General features: G+C 40.5%; 2 protein-coding genes across 2 annotated transcripts in view; one reads left to right on the plus strand and one right to left on the minus strand.

Annotated features, from left to right (window-relative positions):
- The window catches only part of DOCK2 (dedicator of cytokinesis 2), a 409918-nt gene that overhangs the window by 133789 nt on the left and 250424 nt on the right, over positions 1-25705 (plus strand).
- The window catches only part of INSYN2B (inhibitory synaptic factor family member 2B), a 32333-nt gene continuing 13847 nt past the window's right edge, over positions 7220-25705 (minus strand). Inside the window, exon 3 of the mRNA XM_084838641.1 lies at positions 7220-7400. Within this exon, the coding sequence (XP_084694767.1) occupies positions 7220-7400 (181 nt within the window). The remainder of the gene's footprint in view (positions 7401-25705) is intronic.

Raw genomic sequence — 25705 nt, forward strand, 5'->3', positions numbered from 1 at the left:
CCCTTAATGGCTTGGGGCCAGGTTACCTGAAGGATCGCCTCCTCCCATATGTGCCAGCCCAGAACTTAAGATCATCATCAGCGGCCCTTCTCCGTGAGCCCCTGCCAAAGGAAGTGAGGTGGGTGGCTACTAGGAGGAGGGCTTTTTCTGTTGTGGCACCCCGGCTCTGGAATGAGCTCCCTAGTGAAGTTCGCCTGGCGCCTACATTGTACTCTTTTCGGCGCCAGGTGAAGACCTTTTTATTTTCCCAGGCATTTTAGCTTTCTAAATTTTTATCTTTGCTGTTTTAAATCTGTATTTTAAACTCCTGTACTGCTGCTAGGTTTTATTGTGGTTGTATTGTTATATTGTGGTTTTAATGTTCTATATATTTTAAATTGTTTTATTGTGTGTTGTTTGGTTTTAGTTTTTGTGAACCGCCCAGAGAGCTTCGGCTATTGGGCGGTATAGAAATAAATAAATAAATAAATAAATAAATAAATCTGTCACATAGTGAGGATGTGTGGCTGCCAGACGCCCCAGCAGCAGAGGTTGGGGCTAGTCTATGTAGCCCCATGACGATTTCATGTGTTTTTTGAATTGTAAGGAGGAAGGGTATGTAAACCTCCCTAATCACTCACGAGTATCCTGTTTGCTGAATGAATACTGACAATATAGGTCAGGGGTCTCCAACCTTTTTGAGTCAGTGAGCACAGTTGGAATTTTGAGAGTGTCATGGGCACTCAGAAAATGGCTGCAATGGGAGGGATGCCCATTCACAAAATGGCTGTTGCGATGGGTATGGCTAGTCACAAAACACCCATTTTCCAGAAGGCAAACAGGTAAGACTAAAACAAAAGTAACTTGCCCAAGAATGTAAGTACAAGGCAGAGGTGGGGTCTGAGCTCCAAAACACAAAAGTACTCTTTTGAACTCAAAGTATGCTGCAAAGCCCTTCACTTTGCAGCATACCAGCCTCCCAAATCTTAAAAAATAAAATAAAAACCAAGAATGGTAGGAAGCCTGGTGGGCACCATGAGAGTTGTCCATGAGTACATTGGTGCCCATGGGCACCATTTTGAAGACCCCAGATATAGGTTTTCCTGTGACTGTTGTTGTTGCTATTATTATTATTATTATTATTATTATTAACAACATTAATGCAACACTGGCTATGCAGGTCAGAATTGCCAGCTTTACGAGTGAAAATGAACTGTTTGTGCTTTTTGTTTCAGCTATTGCATAAGTAGTTCAATAGTTAGCCACTGACAGGTGAACCCTGAGTTCAGAGCCAAAGCCAGTTGCCTGGGTCACCTCCCCTAAAACTGGTCCTGGCTGGTGCTGACTGGGAAGAGCAAAACTCAGGAAAAGAAATCTGCAAATTGTGTGTAACTCTTTCAAAAATAAGTTGTTTTGATATGGAGACAATTATAATGAAACTCACAGGATTTGATAAGCAGGGAAATTAATAAGGAACCCTATTGGGTTAATTTTAGTTGCTTTATTCTAATGGTAATTGTGCCTTAAGTGCTGACAGATAAGCTCTGCTGAGCAGTAGGATTCTTCTTATTTTATGCATCGAAATGCCATGAGATACCCAGCAATTTGCAAAGTATCTAAGGGGGAAAAATACCCCTGCTGCTTATCAGATTTTAGAAGTAATCAAAGTTAGGAATTTGTGAATATAACTCTCTGAGATTTGAAGTTAGGAGAGTAAGAGACAAATTAATTGCAGGGAAAAACTTTTAAACCATATATTGATAATAAGGAATCGCAGGATATTTTCTAGTGAATATGCCTTCTTTCTTTCTTTCTTTCTTTCTTTCTTTCTTTCTTTCTGCTTGTGTCTTAAATTCAACCCCCCCCCCCAAGTATGCTCCCCTTCTTTTCCCTCTAACCTTATACCTGGAAGAGATTGAGACTGAAATGTTGACATTATTGATGCTGTCCTTATCTTAATTTTGTACTTTTATTATTTTATTGTCATATAATTGATTTTGAACACTTGCTTTCATAGAATCATAGAATAGTAGGGTTGGAAGGGTTGGAAGGGGCCTACAAGACCATCGAGTCCAACCCCCTGCTAAATGCAGGAAGCCTTATTCCCAGGCAGTCTCCCATCCAAGCCTAACCAGGGCTGACCCTGCTTAGCTTCCAAGATCAGACAAGATCAGGCACTTTGATGTTTTTGACAATGACAGCTGAACCCGAATATTTAAAAATAATTAAAAAGTTTAAAATATTATTTTATATGGCAAGGCCAGTGATTGACTGGGTAGGACTAGCTGAAAGAAGTTGCTGTTGGACACAGATTAGATATTATTGCACAGAGGACTAGTGTGTTCTGCCTTGCAGGTTTAGGGGATAAACAAACTTTTAAAGCACTTTGCTTTTTTAAAACACTGTGACTTTAAGAGAAGGGGTGCAATTCAATTTCAGATGTTGGCTTAAAACATTATCTGTAAGACTATAAATATGTTTTATAGCTCTTTTTAAAATTTCCTGTTGAATTAATTGCAGAGCACATTGTATGGTAACTGACAGTGCAATACTATACATGTCTATTCAAAAGTAAGCTGGATAAAGTTCAATGGTAATTACTCCCAGATAAATGTGTGAATAGGACTGCAGCCTGAATCTACAAGATTTATGTTTTCCTTTTGTGTTGGTCATTTTATGATTTGTGAGGTGAGTTCTTTTCTCTCATAGGAATAGCTATTTTAGCTGCTACTTCATATACTCAAGAAGGAAACTGATTAAAAACAAGCCACCATAAAAATATCTACATCCAGATGGTCATTTAAATGGCTGCAAAAGACAGACAGATTGAAACATGACAGAGATCTGTAGACAGGTGGCTGAGTCGTAATGCTATAGTTTTTCAGTTACTGCACACCTAAGAAGGGAAGGTATGTAAGGTTTCCATCCTGTAGATGGATCTTGATTAGATTTTGTAAAACTGACCCTAGATTTTGGAAAATTGCAGCATAGGTTGGGAAAAAAGACTGTTAAGAAACCAACAGTTTAATTTATTCTGCCTGCTTTGAGTAATTGCCATATCTGCAATCACCATAAACATAGCTATCAAGTTATCGAGTCTTGAGACAGAAAAAAATATGTCCATTTATTGCAAAAGATATTATGCCAGTAAAAGAATCTAGAAATATACAAAACATAATATTTGATTAGTACATTTCATCAGGAAAGTAATCTGTATTGGAGCCTGCTTGTTTACCAAGAGTTGTGACTGTGAGTAAGAGGAGTAGGTATTTATTGTACTGTGGGAGTACATAAACCTTTTATTAAGAAACTGTTCATAGAAGACTCAGTGTTTTATTCCGACAATTTTCTTCCAAAAAATCCACTTTCTTCTGTAGAGCAGAATAATTTCAAGTACAGTAGTTTCAGAATATGCAATACGTTCTATACAATATTTTACAAACGTTCTCACTTAAGTATTTCATTACATTTGTACTTTTTAGTTTTTGGCAGCACATCATAGATTTCTTGTATACAAATTGTGTTACTGAAAGCTATCACCATGTTGTAGGTAAAGAGTCCTACTTTTCAGACCTTCTGGAATGTATTCCAAAGGTGTTGTAGACTGTCATCATACATAGTACTCTCTGCTTTCCTAGCACTGTTTTTAAACCTATACATTTATAAGAAATCTACTTCTCAATATTGAAAGGTGAAACTAGCGTGAACTGCTCTTAAACTTTCCTTATTTGTTGTGTTGCATCAAAGATCTGAAGAAAAAATGGGGCATGTTCATATATATGCACTATCCTTTCCATTATACTGATCTTCTCATACAGCTAAATAACATTGGCACACAGCCATATACATAAGTATTGTCTTGCTGGTTGAGAACAAATCACTCTTGTTAAGCATTCTGTTTCTAGCTTGACCAGCCTTTGGAAACTTACAAGCAAGGTATGAAGAAGATGGCTGTTGAACAGATGGCTGATATGCCCAGCTTTCACAGCACATATCAGAGGGGAGAGAGAGGCTTCTGTCTTTGTTCCTCCTGAAAGAGGTGACAGTTTTAAAGCTGATTGCATCAACCATTTGTCACAAGCTGTGTTCATGGACTTTATTCAGGAAGTCCTGAATGCATTTATCTCATGCATACCTCTGGGTGTTGGCTATGGAGTTATGCAGCCAGCAAACCATCTTGTTTAGCGTACAGGACCCGAACCAGATCCAGCAAGGGAATCCAGATGTGGAAACTTTCTGCATGTTGGCTGTCTGTGCTGGATCAGGATGCCTATTTTCACATTCATGGCAGGAGTGGGGGAGATAACAGAACATGCGAATTGGTAGCTCATGGATGTTCAGCTGCAACTGAACTCTGGAGTCTTGGACATAGGTTGTTGCAAATCCTGGAACTTCCTGTAACTAGTTGGAATATTTTAGTAAAAGAGGCTGTGGGGCTGATGGCTAGAAAAACATGCTCCATTATAAACAGAGATGTGATGATAATGTAGAAAAACATGAAGCAGGATATCTTCTGAACTTGGCACCTGTAGTCCATCTTTATAGAACATTGTAATTTAAGGGGCGGGGGGGCGTAAACCAGAGGCACATTAGTATACTGAGTCTCATGGCTTCAGGTGATTTGAATCTTTTGGTGCTTGTAATTAATATAATTTTCAAATCAATTAAAAATGTAGCTTTCACCTCAAAGCATTATGCACAATGCTGTTCTCAATACAGACATGCAAAATGCTTGTGCAATGTTCTTATGGAATTATTTAGTCCAACTGTGTGCATGTAATATTTTATTTTTAAAATCTTGGCATGATCTAAGAAATATTTTTCATAGAAGTGAGTCTGGTCTCTTATTTGTCACATATCTGAACCATTAGCATCTGTTGATAGTCTTTAGCATTGTATACAGTTACTTTTGTAACCATGAGAATGGCAACCCTCCTGCTGATGGCAGTTAATGGTGCCCGCTGCACTGCAAATAACCCAGTATTATCATAAACATAAAGCCGTTCTGCAACTCGCATAGAGGTATCCAGTGGCTTGTTCATCTCTTGATTCCCAGCATTCAAACTATTCATGTGCTTTTTGGAAGTCCCTGAAAAATGCTTCCATGTGGTGACAATTCCACACAGTGGCTTGGATCCAGCAAAAGCCTCCCATGGACGGAAACGCTCCTCCCATGTGTGGGAGGCCTTTGATCTAGTAGAGGTTTTCCATGGGCTGAATGTGGGAGGAGGCAAGATTTGCCAATCCCCTCCATCTCCTTAAGAGTCCCAGTGTCTCCTAAAAATCTGCTCTGGAGGGTTGGGGCCCCCTCCAGAACAGTAGGGGAGGGAGATAAACTCTAGCTACCAGAAATCTGCTCCAGAACATGTGAGGGGTGGTGTTGGGTGCTGCAAAGGGAGAAGGAATGGGTGCTAATTGCCTCCTCCCATTCTGCCAGTGAAAGCATCCTGAGTGGAACTCTGCTCAGGGATGCTCCTGCCGCTGAAATAAAATTCTGGATCCAATCCAGGGGCTACAGTGTTTGCACTTACCATGAGGATTAGACCAAACACATGGAGAGTCTCCATGCCACCAGCCTCCAGAAATGTGCACTTAGGCGCAACCTCATGGAGAGAAAAGAGAGGACATGCCTTAGTGATTTTTCTTTTAGCAGACTACAGTCTACCTCCCACCCCCCACAGCTACATTTTCAGGTATTGATTTGCAACCTGATACTATGCAGCATTATGCATGTCTGAGCCCATTGATTTCAATGTTGCTGGGTAATAAAAGTTTCTGATGGAAGTGCTAACCTCTCTGTTTGTATCCTCATGAGTTAAGTAGTATTCTTTTCCTTTAGAATGTAAGCCCTCTAGGTAGGAAAACCCATCTGCCTGGATCCTAAGATAGGTTAATGTAAGGAAGTTCAGGGAAGGAAGGTTTTCCTCTTGCCCCCTGAAAAGCCTCTTGGAAAGGGCTGAGAGGTCTTCCTGAACAGTGGGGAGGAGGCATGGGGTGGGAGGGGACTGCTGGAGGAATGGGGAATCATCCAAAATTCGGAGGAAGTCTGTCCAATTTTGAGCAATTCTCCCCTGCCCCATAACACATCATTCAGGAGTGCCTCCTGACCCTCCTGAGAGACATTTCTGGGGTATATGTGTTTGGCAAGGAGAATGTGGAAACCTTCCTTCCATGAATGTCACGTTATCAGAGGATTCAAGCCATTACTTTTTTGTAACTTTGTAATTTTATAGTTAGTTTTGTAACTAAGCCATTACTTAGTTAAATAATAGCAGACCCATTTTCAGAACAAGTAATTTTTTCCAATTCAAAGTTATTAATTGTGCAAAACTTTTGTCTTTAAGAGTGAGACTTTAAGACTAAAACAGACTCTGATGGTCATGGGGTATTTTCCAGAACTACCTTTTTAATAATAAGATGTTGACTTATAACTGGAAAAATCTGGTTTAGGTTATTTATAATAGTGTTTCTGAACATATTAACAGATCTTTCTGTTTCAACATTTATGCTGACTGTTAGCTTTGATTATTTAAAGGAATAACTTTGTGCAATGTGAAGGATAGATGCACTTTGGTATTATCGATACAGAGTTGCTGTAAAGCAGTTTGTCAGGGAAATGAAGCTATAAAATGTGACTGAAACCCAAAATCTGGCAGCTTCAGAAGTTCTGAATCAAGCTAGGAAAAACAAGCCCCCAAATTATTCTATCATGCTCAAGTTATATATAAGTGACAGAATTGCTAAGTAAGGGTGTCATACAGAGAAGGAAAAGCAATGTTCCATTCATTTTACTAACTTGCTCCATTAAGTTTTAGAACAATTTAATCTGCAATACCAAGTTGAGCTGGATTTCTAAATACCTTATTACGGTCTTTATTTTTTAGACTGAGCTTTGTATGCATTTTAAAACAGGCATATCTTGACCTCAAGCACCATTTCCTTTCCTCAAATGTAGTGCTTCAGACATTGCATCCAAACCATGTTTTGGCTGTCATCCTTGCATACTAAGACTCCTACTGCATTTCCTCGTTTCTGGTAACTATAGTTTCCCATAGTTTCCAAATGTGGACATCATGGCAAACTATAATTACCACAAACTAGGAAGTGAAGAAGGAATCTGAGCATGTGAGAAAAGGAGAAGGAGCACACAAGTGTGAAGTCCATTAATGATGGCCCAACCATGAATTGGCCATGACATCTGGGCCAGTTCTTAAAGTTCCATACCCAGGTTTTAAGGCCTTCAAATCCACCAAAAACATTTCTTTTTTTTGGTCTTTCTTCTTAATTCCTGTTTTTCAGTGACTGGATGATCAGATGGTTGCCTTTGCAGAGTTGTCACAGGAGCAATCTCTTCCACTTGTTCCAGTGTTTTCAAAACTTGGTGAAACCTGCCTTCTTGTTGTCTGAAGTCATATTCCACACTACAGAATGAAAACAGACAGGAAAGATATTAGTGAATTTTGAAGTCTGTGTTACAAGAAATAATTATATTTGTCACTTCTTGAAATGGTGCAATTCATATGGTCTATAATTACAGAAATGGAAACTTGAGTTACTTTGCCTAGTATGGTGGGTTCTTCCGCAAAATGTGTAAGGAAGGTTTTGAACTCATGTACGTTTGTGGCAAACCCAGTTTATATGTATTGAAGAGAGGATCTGAACAAGTGTTCCAGTTCAGATTATTGCAGCTTGGGATCATGCTCATTTAAAAGATATCATTCCAATAGCACATGCATAGTTTTTGGGTTTCCTCTTGCTTTTCCTCTGGGCTTAAAAGTATTCTAGTTAAGGCGCAATCCTATTGAAATAGTTGGCAGTCTGTGAAGTTGGAGACTGCTGAGAATCCAATGCAGGGTGGCTGCTCTGTATTTTTGGCCAGGCCGATTTCGGCTGTCTAGCCATGGCTTTGGGGAGGGAGAGAGAAGGAAGCCATGTGGCAACAGGAAGCTGCATAAAGTGGCTTTCGCCATCTCCTCCCTTCCCCACCCCCAGGACCTCCCCCCAGGATACCAGGGTTTTCCCACTTGGTGATTTTTTAGCCCTCCCTCCAAATGTTTAATGTGGCTATTAAATAATAATAAAACAAACCAAGGAAGTAATCAATAGACCCTTAACTGGATTCAATATATTGAGTCATCATATGAATTAAGCAATCAAAATGGCACACTTAAGGCTTCTGCAAGAAGAAGTACAGTTTCTTTCTTTGCATGCTGCATACGTGCCATAGCAGGCAGTAAGCTTAGAAAAGGCATTCCCTCTTAGATGAGAGAAAAGGGGGACAGGATGGGCTTTTGCCATCTGCAGTTTCTCTACTTGTATTAAAAAATGGTTTGAAAATTCTGTTGTCTAATTAATCAACGATACCTCTTTAGGTGATTCCAGTGCACTCCTGTGCATGTCTACTTCATGTATTTACTCCCAGGGAAATAAGCATAGGATTGTAGCCTAAACGTCTTTTGAACTTTATGCTTGCCTACTATGCTTATTCTCAGAGTTTTGCCATGATTGTCTGTCCTTTTTCATTTGTAACCTTGTAACTCATTGAACTCATGGCTTAGAGTGGTCTAAGACCACTAAATGGTCTTAAGGCCCCTTCCAACCCTACTATTCTGTGATGATTCTACGATTCTAGGCTTAATGAATAGCTTATTTAAGCATTCAACAAAGCAGTAAAATGTTTAGTGATTTTATTACATTGTGACTTGTAGCCAGGGGGTCATAAGCAGAATGCCACTTGTGTAGTAGGGCTTTTTCCCCTGCTAAAAAGCCACTCCTGACAGTCAGGAGACACCTTTCATGGGCGGCAGGAACTGTTTGGATCCAAGTCTATTATTGCTGAGGTTCTGTTGGAAGGAAAGGAAAGGTTCCTCCTGTGCAAGCACCAGGTCATTACTGACCCCTAGAGGGACGCCGCTTTCGCTGGCGTTTTCATGGCAGACTATAGCAGGGTGGTTTGCCATTGCCTTCCCCAGTCGTGAGTCACGTGACTACCTTTCCCCCAGCAAGCTGGGTACTCATTTTACCGACCTCAGAGGGATAGAGGGCTGAGTAGACCTGAGCCGGCTACTTGGGGCCCACCTTCCGCTGGGATTGAACTCAGGTCGTGGGGAGAGTTTCGGTTGCCCTCTGCGCCACATGAGGCTCTTTTGAGGTTCTGTTACGTAATGTTAAAGAGGAAAAAAAGACTATGGATTTATTGATTAGGAATTCTGCATGATTTCAATGTTGCTGGGTAATAAAAGTTTCTGATGGAAGTGCTAACCTCTCTGTTTGTATCCTCATGAGTTAAGTAGTATTCTTTTCCTTTAGAATGTAAGCCCTCTAGGTAGGAAAACCCATCTGCCTGGATCCTAAGATAGGTTAATGTAAGGAAGATCAGGGAAGGAAGGTTTTCCTCTTGCCCCCTGAAAAGCCTCTTGGAAAGGGCTGAGAGGTCAGTATGACTTAAAATATCATGGAGAATTAATCTATCAGTGGCTACTAGTTGTGGTGGCCAAATCCAGCCTTCAGGTTTCAGAGAGTAGCAGTTGCTGGGGAGCAATGCGGGGACAGGGCTCTTGTGGTCATGCCCTGCTTGCGGATTTCTTTCCAGAGGCACCTGGCTGGGCATTGTGAGAAACAGGATGTTGGCCTAGGTTCCAGCAGAGCTCTTCCTATATTCATATAAAAACAGAGTTTAAAATGTGCCATCCCGTGTGTATGAAAGGGTATCCTGCATTCCTGCTCATTCGAGAGCTGCTGTTACATATAATCAGGTTTTAAAATGTTGTGTATCCTAATATTAGTTTGCCTCAGTTTACCTGCAGTCCTCCTTCCTCTTGTCCAGTTGCCTTCATCCAGTGACTGCTTTGGATTGCTTATGAGGTACTAAGTTAAAATGACCTACAGTCCTAGAATTCAAGGTGCAAGTTTTTAATTGAGAGATTAATCAGTTACAGCTTTAGCTGATTAATTGGTAATGGCCAATTTTAATTGGTGAGGGCAAATCTAATCAGTGGAGCTGTGATTTAAGGACCCGTTTGTTTATTTTTGAGGCTATTTGGCTGTAGTATCTTGCTGTAGTAGGGAATAAAACAGAAAATAAGGAATACGACTTTCCTTTTAAGAATGTGGCAGCATTTGTTCATTAAATTAAATTATCTGTTATCTTACACTTCCTTCAGAATCTCTAAACTTCACCTATATTAAGGTTTTGTTTATGTAAATGTATTTAAATGCAATACATCACTTACAACATATGAATAACTAAAGGTTCCTTAATTTTTTGGCAGCCTTACTAGAAATAGGTTGTGATGAGACTTGCAAGCCAGTTGTCTCCTATCTGGCTAGTTATGCCATTGGAGTTGTAGACTAGTTTGAGTCTTTCTGGTTTGTTCTTCCATCATGAAGGTTACCAGTTTGTAGGAATCTTTGAGCAAAGCAACACTGTCTAGAGCAGAGCCATCAACAGAAGGTCAGAAGTCCATCACCTGTATCTGGTCCTTTGGAGTTCCCAGTGCATGCCAAGACACTCCTATAAAATACCACACAAATGATGGAACTATCTTGAAGGCTAAGGGGCTGACTCAGCAATGCCTGCTGCTGCAGCATGCCTCAACATCTGTCTGTCTTTCATTCTATTTAAATTAACAATGCAAGTGTCAAGAATTGTGGAAATGTGCAATTTGGTTGCATTTGCATCCAAGAGAGAAGGGTGCAAAATGAGCGGTGATGGTCTTTGGTCAATAGAAACCAATCTTGGCTCTCAGGAGGAAATGATGGCTGCTGTTCTGGCATGTGAGACCATTTTGGAGGTCAAGCATTTGTAGGAAGAGGATTTTATGATGTGGTTGGTTCTGAGCTGCTGGTGGGTGTTTAGGCCTTGGGGAGAGACGGTGAAGGGATTTCAGGAAGCAAAATGTAGGAAGATGGCCGTGAGATTGGATAGTGAGGGATATTCTAAAGTTAACCACTTGTTAACTTTACCTCCGCCCCCTTCACCATCATGTGATTTTTTCAGTTAGAAGTTATGGGTGTGTCCATCTCCCCTGGGAAGGCTGGTCATTTGCCCTGCTTTATGGAAGACAGTCCCCTATTTAAAGAGGTGTCAGAGAGCAGGGGGAAGAGTATTCTTAATACGTATTTCATTGACAGGGTCATTTTGATGAGGAATAGTGAACATACGATACCTGCTGGAACATTAATGTTCACTTTTCTGACCTTGTAAAACCTTGATATAAAATGTTCTTGATAGTTTAAAAGGTCCTACTGGAGTCATGAATTTTAATATCCTCTCACTTCACAAGTGTGTTCATAATTCACAAACAGTTCACCTATCCATTGCACCAGCTCAGAAGAGATCACAGATAAAAGCTAAAGCTATAACTTGCAAAACTTGCTTTGCAGTTGAAATTCAAGAAGTTGGTGCTAGATTGGGCAGTAAATAATCAATGTTCGACCAGATGGCTATCAATAACCAGTATTTGTCACTTGATAGAGAACAAGTAATCTTCAGAAAATGGCTCATGACAAATTGTGTAGGATCATCCATATACTTGTTTTAGAAACATGCTTTTAATTCTGATTCCAGTAGTCCAATTCTAAATGTATTAATACTCTTAACATGATAAAGAATTTTATGTGGATTATTTAGATTACAAAGGTCTCCACTGTGCTTGGTTTACAGATGGGAACAAGCTGCAAACACCATCTGCCAGTATAATCTTACATGGAACTTTCACAAAGTGTAGCACCTCCTGAAGAAGCAACATTTTCAAAACACATTATGATCCACTTATCTCTTGGGAAATATGCATAGACATAAGCAAAGTATCCCAATGTTTTCCTGTCTCCTGTCTGGCATGAATGATTAATAATCATGAAAAATGACTGCTGAAACAGCTTGCCTGTCTGTCATTGAAAACATTTTAAAACAGAATATATCGTGGCACAGGAGAAGGAAAATTTAACTGCATGACATCTCTTATAGACTACTTAACTGATGATTCAAAGCAAATTGGCATGCTTCTTCCACTGTCAAAAGTATGTGCACTGGTCTTCATCATTTAATTATATTTTCTGATCAGTTTTAGCATCTGACTGATTCATCATTTATATTTGTTAGGTACCTCATAAAACAAGTTCTCAAGTAAAACCATAAGTTTGTTTTAAACCAATTAAAAACATAACAATTAAACAATGAAAATCCAAAGATAAACCTTAAAAATCCAACTGATCATAAAAATCCAAATACACAAATATCAGTGCAGTAAAATACAGTACAAATCACAGATACTAAAATCAACCAACAAGTACAGGACCTAAAACCACTATCAGTGCCACAGTGACTAAAGTAACAAGTTCTTAAAAGGCCTGGGAGAACAAAAAACTCTTAGTTTGGTGCTGAAAGGACAACAGTATTGGGGCGAGCTTCCAGGTGAGCTTCCCTAGATAAAACATTCCATTAGGGAGCCACCACCAAAAAGGCCCCCACTCCCATGGCAAATTTCAGATTGAGAGAGCACTCAGAGTAGGGCTTCTGTAGGTGACCTTAGGCACAGGTAGACACACATAGGAGGAGGTACCAAGTTCCAAAGCCATGGCCAGATTGACCATTGGTCTAAAGAGACTGCAGTTCCAAGCCCACCATCTCTGAAGTCTAGCTATCTAGCCCAGTTGCCTAGTTTTCAAATTTAAAAAGAGCAAATCTCTAGTGCTTGTAGAACCCAAGATATGAGACAAAATGTTTAAGCACAACTCTGTCCTGTTGTTTTGTAATAAATAAGCCTGCTCCTATTTTTTAGTGTGTTTAGCCTATTAGTGAAGTCACAGATACGACTAACTAGCATGCAAGCCATAGAGATAAGTGTACAGTGACCACTTGTCTTCAGAAGGAACTTTCTGGTTCATTTGAACCCATTTTTGCTCTACCCATGTCGAATAGTCATTACTGCCCATATAAAACAATTGAGAAATCCAGAATTTTAAAATAGGTCTGATTAGGCAGTAGTATATCCAGCCTAAAAGTATAGATAGCAGGAATGATAGGGGTTCATGCTCTTACATTTCAGGTCTAATTTCATACATATACAAACCCCCATTTTTTACTAGGTTTGTAAATATTTTAAAAATCATCCCGCCAATGCAGATACAGTCTGCCATTATACTCACATTATATATGAGAGCTTTGGCTATGGGGCGGTACAGAAATATAATACATAATAAATAAGAATAATATATGTGTGTGTATGGCATGGCGGTGGTGGTGAATGGCACTGTGGCTGAGTATGGGTTACTGAAGCCCTAAAAGTAGTTCCATTGTTGATATACTGCATTGCTTGGAGGGAGGGAGAGTAGTGTATGACACCGCTGCAGTGTAGTCCAGTGTTGTTATCTTCTCTGCTGATGGGTTGGGGTTCTGGGGGGTGGGGAATGCAGGTGGGCACTGTGCAGTTAAATGATTGCATAAAGCAGAATGATTGCATAAAGTTTAGTAACAATACAGTTCTCTACATATCAGAGAAGTAAGTCCCTTTGAGCTAATGGGTCAAGGGGGGAAGTCTCATTTAGCTCTTTACTTGTATGATTCTACATATAGAGACTGGGCTCTTTATATTGCTTCAGAGCTCAGCTCAGCAGCTCCACTTTAACTGATCCACTTAAAGAATATTCTTTGGCTAGCTCACTGCCTCCTCCCATTACTTGCAACCAGTCTGGGTCTCTCATTAGCCATTCAACTTTGTCATTCTGTCCCCGGAAATTCTGTGTGAATAAGATAATTTGAAATGGTGGTCTAGTCTTTGAGGCTTTTGCTGACTCAGCTATTGGTAATGGAAGAAGTGTTCCCCTGCCCAGTATGCCAGTCAGCTACCCTCTCCCTGGATGCACTCCCTTCCCCACCCATTGCAGCAGGAGAACGGCAACACACTAGCTCCCCAGTAAGTAAGTGTATTTAGCATTTCAGCTCAAGTTTATTTATCATTGAGTTCTTTATGTGTATTATAGTAACATAAAGGGGAAAGATCATGAAAAACGTGGGCTGCATTTCCATGTACACTTACCTGAGAGTAAGTCTTAGTGACCACAAAGGGATTTTTTTCTAAGTAGATATGCATAGGATTGTGCTGTAAGGCTGCAATCCTATACACAGTTACCAGAAAGTAAACACCATTGAATACAGTGGTACTTACTCCTGAACAGCCTGTCTGCTATTTAGCCCAGCATACTGGTATCTCCCTCTTGTCAATGTTCTTGTCAATTTCATCCTCCACTTTGGGGCTTCCCCTGCTAACACCTTTTTTTTAAAAGGTTGCTTCACATTCTATTGAAGTAAAAACATCTGCCTCTGAAGCTCCTTTTCTCCTATAGCCACCAGTTGCTTTAGGCGCCACTCCCCACCTTTGAATTTGTCATTTCCCCCCACTGGTCTCTAGCTGTCACATATACATACAGGTTACAGACTAGTGAGGGGGGTCGCTAAACATATGCAAATGTCACAGCAAAGCAGTAAAACGTAGGGGAAAATTGTGTAAATTTCAAGGCAGAGCAGTACAGCTAAGGGGAAAATTGTCTAACTCTCATGGCAAAGCAGTAAAACTAAGGGGAAAACTGTGCACATTTCAAGGCAAAGCACTAAAACTGAGGGGAAAATTATACAAATTTCATGTTGTTGTTCAGTTGTTAAGTCGTGTCTGACTCTTCGTGACCCCATGGACCAAAGCACGCCAGGCCTTCCTGTCCTCCGCTCTCTCCTGGAGTGTGCTCAAGTTCATATTCATTGCATTGGTGATGCTATCTAGCCATCTCATCCTCTGCTGTCCCCTTCTCCTTTTGCCTTCAATCTTTCCCAGCATCAGGGTCTTTTCCAGGGAGTTTTCTCTTCGCATTAGGTGGCCAAAATATTTGAGCTTCAGCTTCAGTATCTGTCCTTCCAATGAGCAGTCAGGGTTGATTTCCTTGAGGATTGACTGATTTGACCTCCTTGCAGTCCATGGGACTTGTAAGAGTCTTCTCCAGCCCCACAGTTCGAAAGCATCAATTCTTTGGTGCTCAGCCTTCCTTATAGTCCAGCTCTCACAGCCATACATTACTACTGGGAAAACCATAGCTTTGATTAAACGGACCTTTGTCGGCAAGGTGATGTCTCTGCTTCTTACTATGCTGTCTAGGTTTGCCATAGCTTTCCTCCCAAGGAGCAAGCATCTTTTAATTTCATAGCTACAGTCACCATCTGTGGTGATCTTGGAGCCCAAGAAAATAAAATCTGTCACTGCTTCCATTTCTTCCCCTTCTATATGCCACGAAGTGATGGGGCCAGATGCCAAGATCTTCGTTTTTTTAATGTTGAGTTTCAAACCAGCTTTTGCACTCTCCTCTTTCACCCTCAACAAAAGGCTCTTTAGATCCTTTTCGCTTTCTGCCATTAGGGTGGTATCATCTGCATATCGGAGGTTGTTGATAATTCTCCCGGCAACCTTAATTCTGACCTGTGATTCATCCAACCTGGCATTTCTCATGATGTACTCTGCATATAAGTTAAATAAGCAGGGTGACAATATGCAGCCTTGTCGTACTCCTTTCCCAATTTTGAACTAATCGGTTGTTCCATGTCTGGTTCTTACTGTTGCTTCTTGACCCTCGTACAGGTTTCTCAGGAGATAGGTAAGGTGGTCTGGTACCCCAATCTCTTTAAGAATTTGCCACAGTTTGTTGTGATCCACACAATCAAAGGCTTTAGCATAGTCAATGAAGCAGAAATAGACGTTTTTCTGGAATTCTCTTGCTTTCTCCATGATCCAGCAAATGTTGGCTATTTGATCGCTAGTTCCTCTGCCTCTTCGGAACCCAGCTTGTACTTCCAGTAGTTCTCGGTTCCCATGCTGCTGAAGCCTAGCTTGTAGGATTTTGAGCATAACCTTGCTGGCATGTGAAATGAGCGCAATTGTACGGTAGTTTGAACACTCTTTGGCATTGCCCTTCTTTGGAATTGGAATGTAAACTGACCTTTTGCAGTCTTGTGGCCACTGTTGAGTGTTCCAAATTTGTTGGCATATTGAGTGCAGCACTTTAACAGCATCATCTTTTAGGATCTTAAATAGCTCAGCTGGAATACTGTCATTTCCGCTAGCTTTGTTGTTAGTAATGCTTCCTAAGGCCCACTTGACTTCACTCTCTAGGATGTCCGGCTCAAGTTCAGTGACCACACTATCATGGCTATCAGGGACATTAAGATCTTTCCTGTATAGTTGTTCTGTTTATTCTTTCCACCTCTTCTTAATCTCATCTGCTTCTGTTAGGTCCCTGCCTTCTTTGTCCTTTATCATGCCCGTCTTTGCACAAAACGTTCCCTTGAGATCTCCGATTTTCTTGAAAAGATCTCTAGTCTTTCCCATTCTGTTGTTTTCCTCGATTTCTTTGCATTGTTCATTTAAGAAGGCCTTCTTGTCTCTCCTTGCTATTCTCTGGAACTCTGCATTCAGCTGGGTATATCTTCCCCTTTCTCCTTTGCTTTTCACTTCCCTTCTTTCCTCAGCTACTTGTAAAGCCTCATCAGACAGCCACTTTGCTTCCTTGCATTTCTTTTTCTTTGGGATGGATGTAGTTGCTGCCTCCTGAACAATGTTATGGACCTCCATCCATAGTTCCTCAGGCACTCTGTCTATCAGGTCTAATCCCTGAAATCTATTCCTCACCTCCACTGTATATTCATAAGGAATATGATTTAGGTCATACCTGAATGGTTTAATGGTTTTCCCTATGTTCTTCAATGTAAGCCAAAATTTTGCAAGAAGCAGCTCATGATCTGAGCCACAGTCAGCTCCAGGTCTTGTTTTTACTGACTGTATAGAGCTTCTCCATCTTTAGCTGCAAAGTACATAATCAATCTGATTTCGATATTGACCATCTGGTGATGTCCATGTGTAGAGTCGCCCCTTGTGCTGTTGGAAAAGAGTGTTTGCTATGATCAGCGTGTTCTCTTGGCAAAACTCTATTAGCCTTTGTCCTGCTTCATTTTGTGCACCAAGGCCATGCTTGCCTGTTATCCCGGTGATTTCTTGACTTCCTACTTTGGCATTCCAATCCCCTATGATGAAAAGGACATCTTTTTTTGGTGTTAGTTCTAGAAGGTGTTGTAGGTCTTCATAGAACCAATCAACCTCAGCTTCTTCAGCCTCAGTGGTTGGGGCATAGACTTGAATGGTTTGCCTTGGATTTGTACTAAGATCATTCTATTGTTTTTGAGATTGTACCCCAGTGCTGCTTTTCCCACCCTTTTGTTGACTATGAGTGCTACTCCATTTCTTCTGAGGGATTCTTGCCCACAGTAGTAGATATGATGGTCACCTGAATTAAATTCACCCATGCTTGTCCATTTTAGTTCGCTGATTCCCAAGATGACAATGTTCAATCTTGCCATCTCATGTTTGACCACCTCCAGCTTACCTTGATTCATTGATCTTACATTCCAGGTTCCTAAACAATATTGTTCTTTACAGCATCAGATTTTCTTTTCACCGCCAGACACATCTACAGCTGAGTGTCCTCTCAGCTTTGACCCAGCTGCTTCACTCTTTCTGGTGCTACTTGGAAATACCCTCTGCTCCCCAGTAGTATATTGGACACCTTCCGACCTGAGGGGCTCATCTTCCGGCGTCATCTATTTTAACCTTGTGATACACTCCATGGGGTTTTCTTGGCAAGAATACTGGAGTGGGTTGCCATTTCCTTCTCCAGTGGACCACATTTTGTCAGAACTCTCTGCCATGACCTGTCCGTCTTGGGTGGCCCTGCACGGCATAGCTTATGGCTTCACTGAGTTACACAAGCCCCTTCGCCACAACAAGGCAGTGATCCATGAAGGGGACACAAATTTCATAGCAGTGGACATTCAGGCCTGTGCACTTGCCTGGGACCATTTTTTTTTTATGGCAGTGACTTTATGAGTGCAAAATTTGGTTATACATTCCAGGGTTACTTTTAAAACAACAACAACAAAACACCATTGTTTCCAAAAATAAAATAATAGCATCTGCTTGGATCCCCGTTTGAGGTTCTATTTTAGCAGGAACCGATAGTATATATATTGCAGTGAATACTATGAACCCATAGCATGCAATGCAGTATATGAGGCAGATATATGTGTTTGTTTTAATGCAGTAATATCTTTTATTGTTATAGTTGATGATATTGTTTTATTTCTTGTTACTTTTATTGTATATTGTATCACAGTTTTTGATTATACTTTGTATACTGCTCTGGTATCATAAGATCAAGGGTGGTATAAAATATTTTTAATAAATAACAATAATATTTCTAAAACATGGAAACCTGGGGCAGTTGTAGCTCAACACAGCATGTTTTCATGGAATAGAGGGATCTAATGATTGCATGCTATCAGCATTTCATGTTATGGATGCAAGCTGATATACAATAAATTTGTAACTTGGAGCTGCCAAAACTATAATATAATTGGCAACTCCGATAATTCTTCCAGATGTGAGCACTTTAGATTGAACATGATATATTGAGAACATATCTCCCTTTAAAATGTCTTTGCAGTTAGGAATATTAAAGCTTCAGCTTTTCCTTTGTTAGAATTATATGGCCTGAAGATAACCTCTTAATCTCATAGTGTGACATATTAATTAGTGCAGAAAATTCCAAATAAGAATGAGAATATTTATCTAGCTCTTTTGCAGGGCATCCACATTTGTAGGTTTAAATATACAAGAAATTTATCCAGTGGAGAGCACAAATTCCAAATAAGAATGAGAATATTTATCTAGCTCTTTTGCAGGGCATCCACATTTCTAGATTTAAATATACAAGAAATTTATCCAGTGGAGAGCACAAATTAGGGGGATTGAGAAGTCAGAGCAGCAGAAACTAGGGTGCAACAATTTGAGGTTCTTTAGCATCTGCAGGAAGCTGCAGTAGAGTATGTCCATGTAAGTCAACCAAATATGTCATCCATCATGCATGCTTCAAGGAAAAATGAAAAAAAAAATAATCCTACCACCCATCAGTCAATTCCATCTGGTTAAAATTCTATCTGCTATGGGCGGGTTCATACATCGTGCTATACCACCCTGCAAATAAGCCACAATGATTGGTAGTTCATGAAACAACCCATGGTATGCCTGACAGATGATTGGGCTTGCCATGGGTTGTTTTCCCTCTCTTTTCCCTTCGGTCCTCCAACTGGCTCCATCATGTATCCCAGGGAGACTTTTCAGCAAAACCCATCTTGTCTTGCCTTCCCCCCCTTTTCATTCCCTGGCTTTTCTTTTTGCTGCCTTAAAAATGCACAATTGGGGTCACAATTAAAAATTGGGAGGGGGTTGGTTTTGTGCAAGTGCGCTCTTATGGCTGCCTGATCTGTGTAGTCTTGCCTGGTCAATTTCCTTGTCTGTTTCAGCTGTCAAAGGGAGTGGGGAAGGAGGGACCTGGCACCACAATTCAGAAGGATCAAAAATGGTGGTGGTGGTGGTGGTGGTGAGGAACCAAAGGAGTAATTGCACCAAAAAGGGGGGGCAATATCTCCCCCTTAGTAATGTGATCCTCTCTATTTTAAGTGTTGAACTGGCACCTCTCAGTGTCCCTCACCTTTTCAACACTTCCCCAAGTCTCCAGCTACTCTGGAAAAGAGTAACTCCTTCCCCCTTTTTGCAGCTCCTTTTTGGAACAGTTACTGCTGCAGTTTCTCTGACAGTGTTTGAAAAACCTGGGGAAATGTACACACATTTAATGGCTGGGAATTAAATGGAGGGGAAATTTGTGCATATCATAGAAGTGTCCCTAGGCAAGAAACCTGTGAAATTTCAGAAGGGTAGGTGCACAGGCTAGGGACTTATGATGATCAATTTGCACCACATTCATGGAAAGTGCAATAACACAGGGGATGATGGATGTGGGCTGGGGCATACCGTGGCAGAGGCAGAAGGATGTGACCATCCAGTAATTTCCCAGGCAAGCTTCCAATGTTGTACCGTCTCTGGTACTACAGACTCCCACAAACCTCTTTTAACATTTCTGTCCCTGGGAGAGAGAACTAGTAAAGCACACTAAACACTGGATCAGTCCTGTGATATATTAGTTCAACATCCCTCCCCATCCCTTAACTAAGCCCAACAAAAGGCTGATTAGAAGATCTGAGTCATCGAGATATGCTGCAGGCAGCCTCTTCTGGGGATGGCTTTTTTGCAGCAGGACTTTGGGACAGAGGTCCAGGGCACCACTTAGCAGAATGAACAGGAGGGCCTCCAAATGCAACAGGGGTGGCTTACCACATTTTGAAGTAAGTGAAGTCATACACATTACTGTCTAAAGAGGGAGAGCCCATAAGATGGTTAAGTCAAAGTCTAAAATTGCCTAAGTGCACCACTGCTGCTTTGGTCTTGAACAGTCCTTTCATTATTTAATTGATTTATTTATCATGGCAGACTAGGTTGCCTCAGTGGCACCCATTTTGGGAATTATGCTTCCAGGACAAAACCTTGGATTGTAGTTAATAAAACTCAACAATTTTTTGTGGGGTACTTGATAAGAAGAGCCTTCAAAAGATTTCCACTTCTATATTCTATTTTTCCATCTTAGCACCTAAGGGTAGACTTTTGGAAACAGTGTTTCATAGCACAACATGTGAATTTACAAGATTTTTCAAGAGGCTTTGGACTAGGGATATTGGAGAAATCCGTCTGGGGGGGTGGAGATCAGTGCGTTTTCGATGGCTTGGCTCCCTGGACTTATCTGCGGGCTGGCCCAACTCGGTGCATGACGAGTTGGGCCACTTCATGGATTTTGGGGTGTTTTTTATTTGTGCACATCGCAGCCGTAAATAGCGCGATTTGTGCAAAACTGCAGGCATAAATTATCTAATTTGTGCAAATTTATAGCTGCAACTTTGTGCAAATCACGATTTGCGCAAATGAAAAACAACCGATAGAGTTTCCGCATTACAGGAACTAGCCTGTGGCTTGGCTCACAAATGTAAGCTGAGTTGGGGTGCCATGGGGATCCATCAGGCCCCAAAAGGGCTGGATTTCCCTGCAACGGACAACCCTACTTTGGACCCATGTTCGCATGAACAAATACACTCAGTTCAATCTGAGGAAAAGGGGTCCTGTGAACTTGAGGAAGGACATTTGCAATGATACAAGAGTCCTTAATCAACCTGGTGGGAGATTCAGGATGGACAAAAGGACATACTTTACACAGCACATAGTTAAACCATGGAATTTGCTTCCACAATGTGTGGTGATGGCCACCAACATAGACAGGTTTAAAAGGGGATTAGACAAATTCATGGAGAAGAAGGCTATCAGTGGCTACTAGTCACGATGGCTATATACTAACTCCTGGGTCAGAGGTAGCATGCCTCTGAAGACTAGTTATTGGGAGACAGAAGGAGATGGCTATTACCTTCATGTCCTGTTCATTCATTTCCCACAGGTACCTGGTTGGCAACTGCGGGGAAGAGGTTGCTGGACTATATAGGTCTTTTGCTTGATTAAGCAGGACTCTTTTTATGCTGAGGGGGGACAATTCTTTCACTGTTTCACTCTATTTCACTTTTCTGGTATAAAAGTAATGCGAGCCCACAATTTAATGCAGAAAAAAAGTGTGCCAGAGCTTTCAGAAATTTAGAAAGCACTGATCTAGTTTTCACCTTAAGGTAATTAAAAATGCAATTGCTAGCAAAAATTCACACCATTTATCTATTTTTGTGTTACATTTTCTTTACTCTTAAACAGTGACCCCTTCCATCAGTATGTTTGCCCAGTTAATATAGTTTGAACACAGCTGACTATAAATACACCGAAAAAATGACAATTTCTTAATTAAAAATATACCCAAGTCAACTTTTCTGCTTCCTGCAGATCTTACATTTAGCATCCTTAACAATTCATACTTGCTGCCCCTCTGAAGCTTAGATAATTAGATGGCAAATTCTCCCTCATGTTTATAGTAAGCATAATTGCAAGTCTTAAGGGTATATTCTTTCCCCTCTCATTAATGTGATTCAAAAGAAAACTATACACCATTTCTGTTTCTATGGAAACATTGACCCTTGTAATTTCAAAGTGGTATACAGAGAATTTAGCTGGATGAATCATGTTAACATCAGTCGGATTTAAATAATGCAGGGATATGTAATGTGATTTTTGTGAGGTGCAATCCTGTGTAAGTTTGCTCAGGACTAAGACCCACTTTGTTCACTGGAGTTTACTCCCAGGTGCATGTGCACATAATTGCAGCCTTAGTCTACAAAATATGCATTGAAGCACAGCCCTTGTCTGTTCTCTAGTTTCCAAGATTTTGTTTTCCTTAAACACACACACACACACACACACACACACACTTAAATATTGATCCATCTAGTTTAGTTTTGTCAATCCTGACAAGCAGTAGCTTTCCAAGATCTTTCCTAACCCTGGTACTGGAGACCCTTTTTAACTTGAGCCACCAGGGATTGAATTTGGGACTATCACTAAACTAATCTGTCAGTCATGTTTCATTACATTTCGACAAATGCTGTCATTTCTCTTGAACTGTAAGGTTTCTGTTTCATATCTCCTGGCCAGTTTTGTCGTTTTTCCCAGCTGGTTTGTGCACTGAATGGCTCATGTTAACGATTTGTGTAACCAGTATGAAGTTGTAGGATGGGGGTTATGGAATCCAGTGCATCACTCCCACATGAGCAGGGTAGCTCTGAACAGGACTTCTCTGTTTATTTCTTGTTAACTTAAGCCCATATTAAGAGCATTATGTCAGCAGAGTACAATTCAATATATTCCTTCCTTAGGGCATTTTGGCCTAACCATAGTTAACTAATTGGGGTTGTAGTCAGCATCTGTTACAGATCACTGTATTTTAAGCACCTTGTAATCCGCCCCCTCCGTTTTGAAGCATCTGCTTTCAGTGATCAGAAGCTACGATCTGTATTTGTTTGCTTCTTTGCAGGCTAAGGCTAGCAATTTCATATTTTCTGGTTACAAAATAATGGCTGCCACCATTTCACATAACATGTAAGCTGCCTCAATGGTCGTTTAAACATATAATTTAAAATTGACCTAAATGTTGTCAAGCTGTCTTGGTGATCTGTAGGCTAATGAGGAGAAGGAGTAGAAAAAGGCTGGGAAAGTAGATAATTAAAATCACAGGGAGTCTCAGATGCAAAGGAACCACTTCAATGAAAGCGGGTTTGTGCCCTAGAATATTTTCATACAATATTGGGAAATAAAACGAACCAAGAAAAATGCTGGCTTAACTTTCAGTAACGAAAGGTGAAAATTTAATTAAATATGAGTATAATTAGGTCTCTTGCTTTTCAGCACTGAAATCAAATGGCATGATAGGCAGCTCACAGTACAAACCCAGAGCTTCCCCTCTCCAGAATTCTAGCACAGTTGCCAGGAGGAAGTGGGCCTACCAAGGCAAATCTGAGTGAGAATTTTATGTATGTATGTATTTATTTTATTTAAAATATTCCTTGGCTGCCTTTCGGGGCAGAAGCCTTCCCAAGGTGGCTTACAATGATAAAACACATAACTATTAAGATATTAAAAGCGATAAAAACATAAACACAATAAAACAGCCATAAAAACCAACAACAAAAACAGCCATAAAAACCAATGATAAAAACCAGCAGTACCAATAGCAACAACAGCAATCATATCAGGAGAAGTCCAAGGTAAAATAATATGTTTTCAAGGCCTTTTAAAATCCTGCAATCATGGTGCATGGCAGATCCCCAATGGCAAGTTATTCCAAAGGTGTGGAGCCACTGCAGAGAAGGCCAAGAAAGGATGTTCTGCAAAGGTCGATATGTTTGGGCTTGATCAATCAGCAGTTATATACTCCACCTATTACACAGGGAAGCAGATCTCTCCAATCTTGCAGACAGAAGACACTAGGTATGTTGTTAGACTGAGGAGGAATACAATAACACAAGTTCTGAAAGGGTTGGCACACAGAAGAGGGCTACAACCTGTTCTCTATCATCTATGATTCTAGGACATGTAGTGATGGGCTGAAGTTACAGGAAGGCAGATTTCAGTTGAACATCAGGAAAAACGTCCTAGTGGTCACTCAATGGAACTAACTGCCTAAAGGGGTGGGTGGGCTGTCCATCGCCGAAGGTATTCAGGCAGAGGCTGGACAGCCATCTGCCAAGGATGCTTTAAACTGGATTCCTGCACTGAACAGTGGGTTGGACTCGATGGCCTAAATGGCCCTTTCCAATTCTATGATTCTATATGATTCTAGTTCCTTTCATCCCAGCTTACAGAACAAGTGTTGAAGAGCGGTAATACATTAATCACTCCTTACAAGGAAGGGAGCTCCACTGAACTGCCCTGTTCCAGATGCGCTAGTTTGATCTAGTTTTCAGGGTTACGCTATGAAGTGCTGTCTTCCTGTTGTGCTAGCACTCATTGCTGCTAGTGCAATGTGATTCATGCTAGCACACTGCTAGCACTGGGTACTTACTGCCCAATGCTTCCCTCAGATCACTTTTACATTATAATACTGGGTTTAGTGGGGACTGGAGTTGCATGAATGTCATAGGCATCTATTTTTAATGGCAGGATAGAAATAATTAGAAATAACTAAATAGCTATGTTGGAGTGCCTGTGAAGTAACTAGTCATCATGGGAGACACAAGTGAGCTCCTCTTTGGCTAAGCTATTTTGTGAAACTAAAACTAAAAGCCTACTGGAGTACTCATGTAGCCTCATGTGTTTCAGTCCCCCACCATCACCATGAATATAGTATTGCACTTTTGGTGCTAGACTATTGTTAGTGCAAATGTAACACTGAGAGAAAAATGTGCCTTCTATTCTCTGGAGGAAAACACCCCCCCCCTTAATTCTTTCTTTTCTTTTAAATTTTCTTTGATTTCTCAAATAAGTTTCATTATTCTTTCATGGGTATGGTAGGAAATGTCATGTCTATTTTCCTGCACATGCAAGTATCAAGAAGCCATAGTTGCTAGCAGGTTCACAGCATATGTGCACATAGCAAAACAGATAAGAGCATGGTCTTCGTATAGGATGCATATTATAGTGCAGAGGTCCTCAGGGCTATGTGAAGCAGTCTTTGGTTGCCTTAACTGTGCGCATGAAATCTTTCATACCTAGACAAACTTCATAAAAATCATGATGGCCTTTGCAATACGTCTTTAATTGTGCTGCCGCTAATTTGGGAATTTTTGCAGGGTAATTCATCTACAAAAATGATGCATTATTAATAATGGCGATGCTTATTGAAAAGAACTCTAGCTAGAGAATGGCATGGTTCACTCAGTTATTTCTCACTATTCAGGGTTAATGGATTTGTACAGAGAATATAATTTCTAACAGAACACAATGTTAACAGTAAATTTACTTTGTAGTTAATGTGTTTAATTACTTAGGCTGTTTCTTTTTTGTTTTTGTTTTTTGTTCCATGTACAGCACTATATTAACAAATAAGGCCTGCCGAAAATGTTATAGTTACATATTTTTTAAAATTACACCACCCGTTTTGTATTAGAAATTCAACACTATGGGCGTCTTCACATGGAGCTTTTATCCTCCTATTGAGATTGCTTACTCACAGAAGTTTGCAGGTCCTTTAGATTCCTCTGTGGAAAAGGAAAAGTGGCAAGAAGAGGAGCTAGAGCAATGAAACATATGGAAGACTCAGATAAGGGGGAAAGGGGAGGGAGGAAAAGAAAGCTCGTGTAAAAGGAGTCCATTGTGATCCT

Source organism: Heloderma suspectum, chromosome 2, assembly GCF_057233095.1.
Source record: "Heloderma suspectum isolate Gila_16-S chromosome 2, 16-S_ref, whole genome shotgun sequence".
Classification (NCBI taxonomy): Eukaryota; Metazoa; Chordata; class Lepidosauria; order Squamata; family Helodermatidae; genus Heloderma; species Heloderma suspectum.